At 37.6% G+C, this 14,765-nt stretch overlaps 4 protein-coding genes across 4 annotated transcripts in view; 2 read left to right on the forward strand and 2 right to left on the reverse strand.

Moving 5' to 3' along the window:
- The window catches only part of LOC134814162 (DNA (cytosine-5)-methyltransferase 3C-like), a 90,556-nt gene that overhangs the window by 73,384 nt on the left and 2,407 nt on the right, over positions 1–14,765 (forward strand). Inside the window, exon 10 of the mRNA XM_063822213.1 lies at positions 2,882–2,995. Coding sequence (XP_063678283.1) covers positions 2,882–2,995 — 114 coding nt within the window. The remainder of the gene's footprint in view (positions 1–2,881; positions 2,996–14,765) is intronic.
- The window catches only part of LOC134814231 (ras-related protein Rab-2A-like), an 89,962-nt gene that overhangs the window by 57,965 nt on the left and 17,232 nt on the right, over positions 1–14,765 (reverse strand). The gene's annotated exons all lie outside the window — the stretch shown is intronic.
- On the reverse strand, positions 229–1,379 carry LOC134818142 (uncharacterized). Its single transcript, XM_063827577.1, has one exon. The coding sequence runs from the start codon at positions 1,357–1,359 to the stop codon at positions 253–255; it is 1,107 nt and encodes a 368-aa protein (XP_063683647.1). The 5' UTR covers positions 1,360–1,379; the 3' UTR covers positions 229–252.
- Positions 12,771–14,186, forward strand: LOC134814186 (uncharacterized). Its single transcript, XM_063822246.1, has one exon. It carries the CDS (start codon positions 12,804–12,806, stop codon positions 13,821–13,823), a length of 1,020 nt encoding a protein of 339 aa, XP_063678316.1. The 5' UTR covers positions 12,771–12,803; the 3' UTR covers positions 13,824–14,186.

Here is a 14,765-nt window from a genome sequence, read left to right on the forward strand (position 1 = left end):
GCACAATGTTTGGAATGGTCATAATTATAATTTATATACAAATTATGAAGCAACCTTTTTTCAACATTCTTTAGGGTGGTGCTTAACTTCTCAAGCCGCGATTCAGCATAGATTGAATTTGAAGATTTTTTTCCTTTTTTGAAATTTTTGGTTTTTAAAGATTCAAGATAAGAAACAGTTTTTATTTTAAATTTAAACATTGAATAATGAGAATTTAAAAGATGAGAATCTTGACTTCTTCTGGCAGATTCTTTAGTGGCACATGTGAGCGTGTTTGCAGGATCCATTGCTGCACCTCACTGTTCCACAGGGACAGCCATCAGCGTTAGTTCCCTTGCAGTCTTCATCTTCAACAGGGACGTAATCAGCATCAGTGTCTGACTTTCCAGTTGATTTCCAGGTAGGCACATTTCCGTGGTTGTAGATCTCACAACCGTGATGTCCTCTGGCGGTGTAGAAATATCCTTTCATTCCCCAGGCTCCCCATGAGTTCTTTACGATCATTGCAGAGTGGGTGTACCCTACGGCTGTGACAGCATGGTTAGCATAACTTTTGCAAGTGTTATCACGGATGATTCCCTCTTGGTACTTGAAGAATTCGTCAGTGACCTCGTAAGCGACAGACACAGCACCAGAGTTCAGAGCATGGATCATGCTTCCCTCTCCTCTGGAGACCCTTTTGGATCCAGTGATTTTGGCAGCAATGAATCCGTTGTGAACTCTGTCGTAAGAGCAAGATCCGTCTTTAGCCTTGTAGGGTGCAGCAGCCAGAGTTGCAAGACGTCCGGCCTTAGCGGAGTAGGACCAAGCCTCGAAGTACCATCCTCCCTTGCATCCGTCTCTGCTGCTGCTGTAAGTACAGTCGAGGTACTCCTGCTCAGCAAACTGCTTCCTTTTTCCGGTCTGGATAGCATAGTTGGTCTCAACAGCTCCGACAGCAGAGAAAGCCCAGCAAGATCCACAACCACCCTGGTTCTTAACAGCTGCAACCTTTCCTTCCTTTCTCCAGTCTTTGGCGGTGGCAGCGGGGAGAGAGGACAGGACAAGTTCCTCTTCAGGGGCGGGGGCAGAGAAGGAGATGTTCAGTCCGAGGTGTTGTTGTTTCTCAGCAACTGTCATGGCTGTGAACTGGTTGATTCCTGAGACCCACTCGTGTTCCTTGTTGAGCCTGACGATCTGCTTCAGATCGTTCCTGAACAGCCTCATTCTCATGGGTCCTTCAGAGGGAGAGAAAGCCTTGGCAAACTTAAGATTGAACTCATTGAACAGGTCCTTGAGTTCTCCAGGAGACTGGAGCACGTGCTCGTAGTCGATTGCAGCAGCGAGGCCAGCTAGAGTCAGGAAAATAAGAACCTTCATGTTGAGATGATTTGTCGTAGTGATGAAGTAGTTAAGATGGAGGGGGTATTTATACTGACATCACAGGGTCAGGGTTACTGAGGCAGATGGTGCACGTCTATTGTTTCTAGCGTTACTTCAAGATTTAGCACCTCCGAACTGCATTGAAGCGAGTCTAATTTTCAAAAAACTTTCTCTTCGCTGAATATGATTTAATTTAGACCATATTTGAGGATTTCGTGGCTGTATATCTTTTGTTCTTGCCACAATACTTAAGTTAGACTTGTAGAGCAAATGCCATGAAGGTGAAGGCTCCCAATCAATTCTACAACTCTCATCATTTTATTTCAGAATTTCTCTCACTATTTTATATGCGATTTTATGAATAACCTCATGGTATCGAGCGAAGCATTAATGTCAAAGATCATTATCCTCAATATGTCTGAAATAATAGGATAATATGTTTTCTTTATATGCCTTACATAATTACAATCTAAGTAAACTATAGGTAAAAATATAATATTAATCATAAGCTAAAATGTACTAATCTTTGTATTCTAAATGGGGAAAAAGAAGAAACATTGTCAGTCAGTCGAGATTTTACAAAATTTTAAATGATTTCGAACATAATCGTTTTTTAGTGTAAGTCACTGTCAGTGATAATTTATTAATTCTGTCAAGTTATGAAGCCAAGCAGAGAGTCATAAAATTTTGACTAATTTCTAAATAATGAATAAAATGATAATTCACACGACAGAGATCTAAATAATATTAATTAGTAAGGTGCGTTCTGTGTATAGTTGTATATTGTGTGTGTAGTAGTATGTGTGTAGTAGTATGTGTGTAGTAGTATGTGTGTAGTAGTATGTGTGTAGTAGTATGTGTGTAGTAGTATGTGTGTAGTAGTATGTGTGTAGTAGTATGTGTGTAGTAGTATGTGTGTAGTAGTATGTGTGTAGTATGTAGTATATGTGCAGTAGTATGTGTGCAGTAGTATGTGTGTAGTAGTATTTGTGTAGTAGTATGTGTGTAGTAGTATGTGTGTAGTAGTATGTGTGTAGTATTATGTGTGTAGTATGTAGTATATGTGCAGTAGTATGTGTGTAATAGTAGTGTAGTTCCTTTCACACTCTGATTATTGAAATTATCTAAACATTGTGTTTAATGTTTATGTTACACATTGTTGGTTATTATATTGTACAATACAATAACCAACGATGTGTAACATAATATATATTACATGGTTTGATAATCCCGGGACCAGTACAGAAATAAAAGAGGTTTGGGAAATGTTAAAGGCGCTGTAAGTCCGTGGTAAATCGGATTATACCACTGACCAGAATATTGCAATCTGAAAATTTGATTTAAAAAATACAATTAGAAATATAAAATGAAGGGAGGTAGGTATGGCAAAGTGAGAGATCACTATTGTTTAACATTAAGTTAGAACACTCCGCTTAACTATTTACAATTATTGTAAGTTTTATATGTAATTGTTTTACAATTCCGTCCTAATAAGCTAACTTAGTGACATTTCTTTTAGAGCCAGGTATTTCTGGGGTAATCTTCCTGGAATGTCTCGTCCTATCTACCCTCTGGAGGCGGACAAACTTACTTTACAAGATTGCCTCGAGATGAACTGCGGCAGAATAGCTAGGTGAGTGTCAACTAGAATTCACGACGTAGTCCCTGAGACTGGGAATTTAAAAATTTCAGCCCATAGGCCGGACTAAAAAACCTAACCAGGTATTCAATTGACAATTGTTGTTCAAAATAGTTTAATCCCCGATATGTACTAACGAATTTCCTCATTAAAAACTAAAAAACCAGTTGATCGTTTAATACGAAAATCAAGCAAAATTACCACCTCTCATTTGACATGATGGTAGTGGTAGTGGTAGTGGTAGAGTTTATATTCGATCTCAACTGACCAAAAAAGCAATTTCGCTTCCGTTATTAAATTTACGACATTTAAGCTCTTCAAGTTGTCACGCTAAAGCGCATAGACTTGATCCATATTTATATATATTTTTGCTGATTTTATGGAGCATAATACCGCCAGAATATATTACGTAATACAGTTTTGGAGTGTTGGGTGTGAAGGTTCCAGCTCTTCCTTGAAGACTCACTTTAACCGTAACTGTCAACCACTACGGTCTGGGGGAGAGGGGGAGTGTTGGGGGTGGCTGGGGTGGGGTGGGGTGGGTGGTTCGTTTGTATTTGAACGTCGTTTAGACTTGCTTAATAGATAGCTTTAAACAGAGCAGAATCGAGTTCGACGCATTTATTATTTCAGGATTGGTTATAAATAAGTAAACCTATAACTTGGGATCTGTTACTTTAAATGAATTTCCCAAAAATTATTTTTCAGATTGCGTGATCAGTGATGTGCACGTTTTCTAATTTTCGCTACGAGCACATTGAGCCTCCCGTAAATTATATACAATACCCTTTTCTACAAGACAAAATTTGCGAGGTGAATTTACTAAATTGTGCTAGGGACGAGAAGAAAATTTGTTAAAAGCCTAAAATATTGACCATTAACGCCCAGTGACATAAATTTAAAAAGGGACTAGGAATCCAGTCTGGAAAGAAAAAACGGCTACCATATATTTTTAAAACGACTACCATAAATTTTTCGGCCGCTCCGCGGCCGGATAACGATTTCATTTTACTTTGCTAGTTATATTACAGAGGTTTAGTTATTCATTAGTATAGTTATTAATTCATTAGTATAGTTATTCATAATTGCCAAAAGATTGTGAAAGAATTCCTTTCCGGGTCTCGAACTCCCGATCTGCTAATGTAGTAACGACGGATTATCCAACTAGGCTACGATTTCATGTACGCTTTTGTAATATTTACATATAGGTCTTCGCGCGTTCCTGCAACTACCATACTACCATACTACCAAACAGTCCATACTACCATACTGGTAGTAGGAAAATCTTGGATCCTGACAGAAATATCTTGGATTATTTGGTAACGCGCAAGTTAAGCGCAAGAACTAGGATCCTGACAGGAATCTGGCATTTGCGCTCGATTCGAACATCTTCTCGGATAAATATAGAATTAAAGTACAGTGCGCGGCGTTACAGTGTGTAACAACCGAGAGCGACTATTTTAAAGTTGATTTAATAATTTTGTTGACAAAAATTAGTCGGCGTGGCTATGGAAATTAATATGGCTAGGAATTAGATTCTTAGATTCCTCACTTTATGTCACTGGGCATTAACGACCATTTACCACCAGTTTTCCATGGAAACGACCATTACAAACGATGGTCGTTTGTCGCCGGACCCCCCTTTGTTATTTGCGGGACTGAACTGATTTGTACCTGCTAGATGGTAATAATATAAGAACTTCTTAAAATCATTTTCCATACTGTCTGACCACTAAATTAGATATTAAGTTCGAGGGCTGCTTGTGATCCGACTATTAACTATCACGATATATTATGAACTTATAATTTCTCAGTTCCTTTGTCGAGTATTATAGTGGTTTAGTCGAGAACTATAGTGATTTAGCCGCAAATACTTCCTTTGATGTATGTCTTGGTTCTAGCACACTGTACTAACATCACTATTTGTCATAACTCATTGCTCTGACTCCAGGACCCTCATAAGCTCTTGCTTGGTGTTTTGTGATACCCTTTTGGTCACCTAATCTCGTCTCTCTCAAAATTTGCCAATTTCATGTAGTTTTGCGTTAAGTTTTTTTCATTTGATTGAACCTCAAAAGTTTCAAAACGTCCATTCCAAAAATTAACGAGAAGTTTTTCTATCGGATAATCTTGGAGTTTATCTTTCGACGTTAAATACCATTAATTGTCCTCAACAGCTGCTAAAAGCTAATTTTAAGCCGGGAACATCAACAAAATAGGGAATACTTGAACAAAATTGTTGATTTTTTGGTTTCTAATTTTGACAGGCAGAAGAAGTCTGATTTTTTGAGACGCAGTATTTCTGTGCGTCACGAATAGAACGTCTTAATTAGCTTTATTTCACCCTCAAAGAAATAATGAAATTAGTTGGTAAACTTGTAGAATCTATAAAGTGGGATGGTAGTAACTATACTGTATTTAAGTGACAGCACTATTTAGTGACAGTTTAGATCTGACTTATGTGCACTTTATAGTGGGAATAGTGACAGCACCACTAAATTGCAGGTCAGTAAATCTCATTATATATTTATATCTCTTTCCATGACATTTTTCTCGAGTTAAATAGAGAAAGAAGTGATCCTTGGCCTTAGTCACTAGTTTTCCTCATTACTAGGGTTATTACCTTCAACATTACCTGCAAATGTGGACGTATAGTTTGATCTTTGTTCATCCCATATTTTTTCCTACTAGAGATTCTTCGTCTTCAGACAGGCGTCAGTCAAAATGTCGCTATATCATCATTCAGAATTAAATCATATTATCACATTAACGAGTACATAGGTTACCGGAAATATTTCTGGATTATTATGATGCTGTTAAAATTAAGTAGGCGCACACTTATCTCAATTTAATCAAAAACCTTATAAAAGTGTTTTTAGTATTTTCATGGCTTCATGGCTTTTAATGTGATTGATCGACCGAGTTTGGTTGTTCTTGCATGTTGTTCTTGCTGTGCTTGTAAGCACTGAGCATTTCGAGAATAAGTATTATATTTATCTTGTTTCTAAAGCATGATTAAAATTATGGTTACTCTCTGGAGACTGGAACTTGAAACGTGATCTTGTAATATATTTATCGTTTTAAGACAAGCTTATTGTCAGTTTTTAGATAGAACGATCAATGCAACTTTAGATCAAAGCAACCCTTCGCCTTCTTAACTCTTAAGTGTCTAGCGCTTTTATCCATTCTAGGTCGCAAAGCTGTGCGATAAGTCGACTGAGAAGAACCTATAAGCTAGATAGCTCTTTAACTTATCTATAAAGTCATCTGACTATCTCGGCTCTTTTTACCAACTGCATTCTTTCTTGTCCATACAATTTGTTCTTGTTCTGGTTCTTATTGTTTCGTACTTGTCTGCAATTTACGGATCTTACCACCAATTTGAAAGAACTTATTTTGTTTTTAATTGTTAAAAGCGTATTTTTAGAATCAAGTCTAGAATCTTCTCGCATTGGTGAGTGCCCAAGGAAAAAACACTTTAAGAAGAATAACCACAACAAAAAACAATGGTCAAATCAAAATCATGACATTGGCATTGGTTTTTGTTTTTGTTTGGTAACAACACTACTCATACAGATATTGCTTGGAGTGACTCCAAGCAATAATTGTACGAGGTCCCTCGATTAACATACCACATTAGCATTACGTTCGAGTTTTTTGCTATTAATTTCTATACCTAATATAAAGACCTAATCCAATATAGTATCCCAAGCTAATATCGTATTGTGTGGTGGGATCTAGCGAAACGACCGTTTGGCATTGTTACACCATTGACCATGGTCCTCTCGTTTCTACTCGCTCGTGATCCAAGGTCTGACCACTTCGCAATTTTTGGGTTTTAATAAAGAGCAGTTTAGGGAGCTTAAAAATAAAGAGACCAACCAAAAACCTGACACTTTTGATATTCTACCCAAAGGGTCCTGTTGTGGCTCCATTTCTTGAGGATTGCCAAACCTCATTAATTCTCCTAACCAATCCATTCGAACAGCACCACGGCTGCTTGTTTTTATTTGTACACCGGATGAACGAACATAAAAGCTCTAAATATCTCTGCTAAGTGCTAATGGAATGAAATATAATTAAATTCCGTCCAACAGCTGGTGCAAAAGCAAGGAATATCTCGAAACCTTGTCAACAACAGTACGGGGACATGGTTCATAGTAATTAAATTCATAGAAAGGTGCCATTGCCCCCCCCCCCGCCGTACGGTCATTATAAAACCTGCAACATGAACTGAGACATTAATGTTCAATAATGCAAATGAGAACTAATCATCAGAAATATCAAGATATCTAACCGTTCTCTTGTTTTGTAACTATGATTACGTTCTAACCGAATCTGCTCACCCTAAAATTACTATGAATTATGAACCGTATCATTACCAGACCACTTTTAATCGATTCTACGGTCACAAATACGATGAAACCCTCTACTGTAATTATCTGAGATCTCACCCGCCATTTCTAAATCGGTACACTATGGTAGACAGTATGGTAGTGGTACTAATACAATTCCGCCGAAACCATTGTTATGTATACATATAGTAATCTTGATCAAATTTTTAGCGTAGACATCTTTTTGATAACGCAATTTTTAAAATTTCCTTTGGTAGCTGTTTTGGTATAATTGGAGGGTATCTCATAATAACATTGAGGCGGTAACAACTGGCTCAGTCAATTTTGGGAATTGAATTTCACTTTCAGTGCAAATGGAGACTTTTATCGTGAAACTATTGTAACGCGTGATGTTGTGTTCATTGTAATATAACTTGGTAAAAGGGCTTGTAGTCTAATAACATGGTTTTAAATTTTGCTTTCGAGTTCACCGGATCCAGGCGGATCCCATGGACATGCCCAAAACTAAGCTTGTGGGTGCTCTACTTGTAGCTACCTTGAATACATATATAAATTTAAAGTTAAATAGGACAAGAAGGTCTCTGGTGCCCCATAAATGATTAAATTTTTACCGCGCACGTCATCTTGAACTGCAGATTTTATAACCTTATTCATATTTTTCACTAGTTTTACATCCTTTGTTCACTTTGTCGTTTAAGTTCTCATCACTTTCCACCATTTTATCAAATAAGTCTATTTTATTTGTTGCTATTCAACGAGAGTTCTCTGGCCAACAAGTCCTATCGTCCTATGACACAAGGTGAGTTGTACGACACGGTATTGCTGAGTAAAGGCTGATAAATCATAACGAAAACAGAACAATTAAACTGTTATAAAAGCTAGTGTAATCGATTGTATTTACAATTTTTAACTGGGCGCTAGGATAAAAGATAGTAACTGCTAGAATAAAAGACTTAAATGAGGCGGAATAAAATTTTGTAACTGTTAAGATCAAAGATAGTAACTGCTAAGATAAAAGATAGTAACTGCTAAGATAAAAGATAGTAACTGCTAAGATAAAATATTGTAACTGCTAGGATAAAATATAGCAACTGGTAGGATAAAATACAGTAACTGGTAGAATAAAAGATTTAAATGAGGCGGGATAAAAGATTGTTACTTTTAAAAGGCTATAACTGTTAAAAGATTGTGGCGTGTAATTCTACTGTTATCTGATAAACATATGGTTCGGGGCGAGACTCGAACAATGTACAGTGTGATTACTGACTGATGCATGACATCGCTTGTTAGGGTATAAAATCTACGGCGGTCACAATTGTCATGGCTTCATTTTCCAAGTTCGTACTTGCCACGTGGCCGATTTACTCTGACCTCGATTTTTGCTTACTCAAAAATTATACCCACAAATGCATGACATTGAAAACTTGGAAAATTTGACCAATTATCTAACTTTGTGATTTCACAACAGTGACTATATATAATCATTAATCAGTAGTCAATAATTACATTTACCAGGGTTATTGTAATGAAAATTTAATTTTCTTGTTTTTCCACAGTTGACTTTTTTCTAAGGCGGAAGAATACTCAATATATTCTACATTGCAATCTGAGAGACTTTAACACCACCTGAATTTAAATCACGTTACGTAAATTCTCCCTTGCGTTACGTCCCGATTCATTATATTCGAAGCAGATGATTGCTATACTATGCTCTTTTTAATCATATGATTGACTTAAGTTTAGTTCCCAAGGACATAAGTCCACAAAATCATTAATTATTCTTAGTGTGGAAAAATATCAACGTTCATCAGATTAAGTGTTTTTTCAAAAATAGAGAGTAGTACCTAAAACTTTAACTCTCCATTGCATTGCATTGGCCGGTTGATGTGATCCAGATCATTTCTACACTACTAGCAGAAAGACCTGTCCCTCGTACGCTTAATATTTGTTAATTAGGATGCAGTGAAACTAACGGACTGCAACGGACTTATAGAGTCCTTATAAGAGGCCTCGACTACCTAGGCATCAAACCTGGGCAGTCGGTAATTTTCCTCTGGCCCGGAGTCAGCTGACCCTAGGGACTAGAGGATAACAAGATGTAGACGTTAATACTTCATTCTCTCCTCCTCGCCTCTCTCCTTTTATTTTATGTTACATGGGTTTCTTGATCAGAAACCGAATAGTGAAGTTTCCGGGACCCTTTTCCTATTTTATTCATCAAAGTGCAGATAAGTTCTATTATATATGATATGTTCTCTCGCCCGATCCTTCACAAGGACGGAAGAGTACCGTTTCCTGGAGTTCTTGATGAGTAAACTCTCGCTTTACTTCCCCGCTGGGCCGCTGCTTTAATTCCTCGCTGAAGCTTCTTATCTAGATCTTTAAGTGACAGTGATTATGAGGTCACCTGTCAAAAAAATATGCTCATAATTATTTTTTGAATTATTTTTTGAATTATTTTTTGAATTATGTTTTGAATTATTATTTTTTAATTATTGAATTATTTTTTGAATTATTGTTTTCTCAAGCTCAAGTTCGTAAAAATTGGTTTTGACAGCTATTACAGACAAATGAGGAGGATACCAGTGGCGCTGGCAAGTAACCTAAATTTTGGAGTTAAGCCGATATGAATTAGCGTCGCGTCAATTCGACTATTTAAACATGAGGGAGTGATATTTGCTCTTAATCTTCGTTTTAGTAAGCTCGTTACATGACATTATGTAATAGCTTGGAAAGTTACTGTTAAATGGCGACTTCAATCCCTGGTTGACATGTTGTCTGTAATCAATTTCTAACGATTTCTGAGACATCCTTGCTGATTTCTGAAGAAACCCCGTGCCCATTTTCCCCCCAATTTTTGGTCAAATGGGCATGGGATGGACTTCGATGGGTTTTGATGGAAATCGGCTTGAGTTATGATGATGATCATCATCATCGTGTTCTCTGTCCTCTAATAAAAACAATATTTTTAGCTTTTTTAGCCCTCCCCAAACATTTTTGATTACTTGTAAACCAAAGTTTCTGATTTTCTTACGAGTGTTTGAACTTTGTCACTTTGATAGTATGTATATATCGCCCACCTAATCACGTTGATCAGTTTTTTAAATGAATGAGGTGCAGCGATTTTTACAATTTACAAATTAAATTCTGCCTGAGAGCTGTGCCTTGATTCGATTCTTTCTTTTCTTCAAAAACAGAATTTAATCAGGGCAATTAGACTTTCACGATGAAAATGTTCACCAAGCTTTTAGTCCTTGACATTTTTAGATATAAATATAGAACACGAGTGACCGCTTCAGTACTCTTTCTGAGAAACCGGCTCTATTATTTAAGTTACACGAGTAGACTGCACGTAATGCCTATTTATATAATCCGAGAATCCGTTTATTCTGTTCGCATGTGATTTCTGTGCTAAATCCGATTTAAGTTACCAAGTCTGTTCCTGAAAGATGTTCCAGAACTCCCCAAGAAGTATTTAATTCCAACCATTAGTGTTCAGACTGTTGGATAAATAGCGGCAAGTTTGTGGTAACCGTTAAATCTTTAAAACTTGCAATCTTTCGTTCCAACCATGTTGCTCCCACTTAAAATTACGCAATGGTTGGAATGTACTGTATTTTTCGCAGTTGATATCTGCTCCCCGTTCTGTCCAGGGATAGTTTGGTGATGGTTGTGTTACTTCTGTGTGTAAGGAACGAGGAAGTTTTCTGTAATGTAAAAGTGTATCTAATTGTACAGCCACCTGGTTATCCTGAGTTAGGGACCAGATTTAAGGGTATGTGGTAGATCAGCTGACGACAGACTACTACAGGAATAATATGACTACCTTACACGGGAATATTATAGCGGGTTAATTTATGACTGGGAAAATTAATGACCGGGAAAAATATGGCGGAATTTTCCAAAACCCACCACTTTATCCCAGTCATAATATTCCCGAGTAAGGTACCAACCATTTGTATTGGGTAATTGGGGGCTAGAGCACTGAAATGGATGCTAAGAGCTAGGGAGCGGTTATTGTGCAACCACCATTCCTTGAAATCATTATCTTTTGCCAGACGTTTGATTACAGATATACATACGAGGATTCTTCCTTGTTTTATAATGTTTCTTGATGGTACGATCCTTGGTGAAATATTTATTGAAAGAAAATGCCAAATGGCTGATAATGCATTGGTTCAACCAATGATAATGACTACAAGTAAATTAAAGCTGAAGGCGGTAGACAAATGTATTTTGAAAGCTAATAAAACCTTTTATCATATTTTTATGTTCCATAAAAAAATATATTGATGCATGTTAAGGTTTGATCCATGACTTTGATAGAGCTAAGAGCTTTTTTCCCCAGTAACTTTGCCAGTAAAAGGTGAAGAATAACTTGTTTATTCTGCGTGAAATATGGAGTTAGACTGTGATCTATGCACATTGTAAAGGACAAGTCTGCTAAAGGAGATTTAATACCCTATTTAGTATATTATTGTGGTTGACAGCTTGTCATTAAGATAGCGAACTGCGGGAAGTTGGGAGGTTAAATAATATACAAATCCAATTGCATTCGTCTTATTTGCAGGAACAGTTTGCTTAAAACGGTTTGCTTACAACGGTTTGCTTGCTCTCAGTCTGTGGTCAAACTCTAGTTTATAGTTTGACATATTTTAATGTTGGCAATGTTCTTACTGTTGTTGTTCAATCTTGAAATTGATAAGTTGTACAATAGTTTTCATACTAATGCTGAGTTGGTTACGAATATAATAGTAATAGAAATCATAGGAATCAATACTATTCAAAACTTGACGCGTTATTAATAATATAATGAATACTTTGAAAATTGTCAGAAAGGTGCCCTGTTTTCAATATCAAGTATTATAATACTAGAATGCCCGTGGTCGCAGGGAGGAAGCTAATATTATTTTTTAGTCTAGTTTTTATCACGTCAAAAAAACATCCATCCCAACCGAACATAGAGCCACGCAACGTAATATGATAACAAAACCGATCATAATGTTGTTGCAACAGTCATTGCACGTGGACGTGCGCGTTCTCATATTCGTTTCTGTAGTTGTTCGTCGATCAAACTTCAAAACATTATTGAGTTGAGAGTTCTAAATTTAGTCCTATATTCGTCATTGACTCGTTAGTTATCAAACTTGTCTTCATGTTTATATGTTAACCCGGACATGGTCTATACTCTATTCATTTCAAACCCTGACTACACAATATTATTATGTAAGGCTTCATCTCATTTGTCAATGAAAGGCACTAATAGTGGTTTTGTTGAGTAGTGGTTCAACGATCACATATTATGTTCTTACAGCTCCAGTTATACAACTGTATATATATTGCTCTCTCTAGCGTATTTAAAGTGTCTGAATAGTATTTGAAGATAAACACGTGACGTATAATTTCAGAGTATGTCAGGAGCAAGCAGCCCAGATACCTACTTCTCAATGACACTAGGCGGACTGTCACTACTCTTCCTGGTCCTCTTCGGTATCATCTCCAACTCCCTCGCTATCCACTACTTCAGCAAACAGCTCAGATCCCACGTTCTCTCCAGAATATTCTGCACCATCTCCCTCACAGACCTACTCACCTCCGCTCTGACCCTGTTTGTAGCGCTCTGCTACTGCGAGGGTCGGGGCCCCAGTTTGTTTACTAACAACAGTTTTAGGGAGGTGTGGGGCTCGCTGTGGAACTTATCCAGCAGGTACTCTGTGTACCTGGTAGCTGTTATCAGTATCACCCGGACAGTCAGGATAGCCTTCCCTTTCACTCCTCTTAAAACTATGATCCTCAATATGGGGCTAGCCTGGTACGCTGTGTTCCTGGTGGCCACCACTCCAGCGCTCTACAACGTCACCCACTACTACAAGTCTGTGTGGTGCGCTGTGGCGCTCAACAAGTCCCAGTTTGTCAAGGTACACGACGCCAAGTACTACATGATCGTCATGTCCATACCCTTTGGTACCCTCGTCTTACTACCCCTGGTCATGACCAGTGCGGGGATCTGCATCTACAAGATCCACAAACATATAAACAGGGTGGTTAAACGCAGACAGAAGAGAAATAGTATCATTTCAGTACGCACCCCTCCCAACACAGATGGTGCAGTCAGATCAGCCATCACCATCGTCATATTCACCCTGATATACCTGACACTAAACATCCCGTATTGTGCCATCTACCTTTACGTTCAGGTCCAAGCAGCTCGTCTCTCCCTGCCTCCTCCTCTAGTTATACCAGACACCAATGTTAAGAGATATCTGACGGGGTTTACTCACGTGCTCAGTATCTCCATCAACGCTGCCTTGAACCCTGTGCTGTATTATTGGCGTATGAGCGATTTTAGGGACTATGTTAATAATCTGATTGGTCGGAATGCCAGAATGGCAGCGTCTGTGTTTTGGTCCAGTAACGGTGGAGTCGGGGTCGCTAATTTTGTTGTTAGTCCTGCTCCGGAGCCATAATATTTTACTGACGATGAAAGTAAATTGTTATAGATTATGATAAGTTTAGTCTTAGCATCAAGAACCTGCACATTGTAAACCGCGTACACATCTTCATGGCCCATGAGGTATGTAGACATTGTATTAAGTGTAAAACCACACTTCCTCATGGAGCAGTTGGGGAGAGTAGAGTTATCGTCCTGTAATGTTGTTTTAATTAATCCAACATTGTCAAACCAGATGTTAAACCAGCGACCAAATTGAGGCAGAGACTCTGAGAATACTGACAGAACTATTTAATTGTTCAATTGTGCCTAATTTTCTCGATGATTTTCCATTAATCTGTAAAATGCTGTTTTTGTTTCAAAATTGTTTCTTTTAATTCTATTCACTAAACAAAGATAAAGAAAAAATAAAAAAGCTAAAGAAAAAATAAAATTCAGTCTTAATAAGATAATTGAAGGTCTTAGGAACATATATTATAATAACTAGCAGGAACCCGTCTAACCCTAAAGTGGTGTCAAGACTCGAGAGACTAAGCAGTGAAAGCAGGATTAATGAACGAATAGTGTGACATTGGGTTCTCAACCATGGGAATTTAGAAGTCCCTACATGCTGTTCTTTCTGGCTCCATGTGCTAGTTAGGGGTCTGAGGTATCCGAAAAATCATGTTTTGAGTACCTAAAGTGTTCTGGGTGCCAGGAATGAGGTTATTAAAGCGGCGAAATGACCGATTTTGGACTATTTATGAGCTTTTTTGCCCATTTTCATGAGATAAAGAATCAGGAAAGCTGCTCTAGATGATTGAAATGGTTGATACCAATGAGGATACACCCAACACACATAAATATTCGTGATATATGCGCGCTTTTACAAACATGAATTTTCTCCCTCAGTATCTATCTAAAGCTTTTAAAGACATGATTTGAATGCTATCCTACTCAGCACATGAGTGCTACAGGA

Source organism: Bolinopsis microptera, chromosome 1 (genome assembly GCF_026151205.1).
Source record: "Bolinopsis microptera isolate Bmic1 chromosome 1, MBARI_Bmic_1.0, whole genome shotgun sequence".
NCBI classification, from domain to species: domain Eukaryota; kingdom Metazoa; phylum Ctenophora; class Tentaculata; order Lobata; family Bolinopsidae; genus Bolinopsis; species Bolinopsis microptera.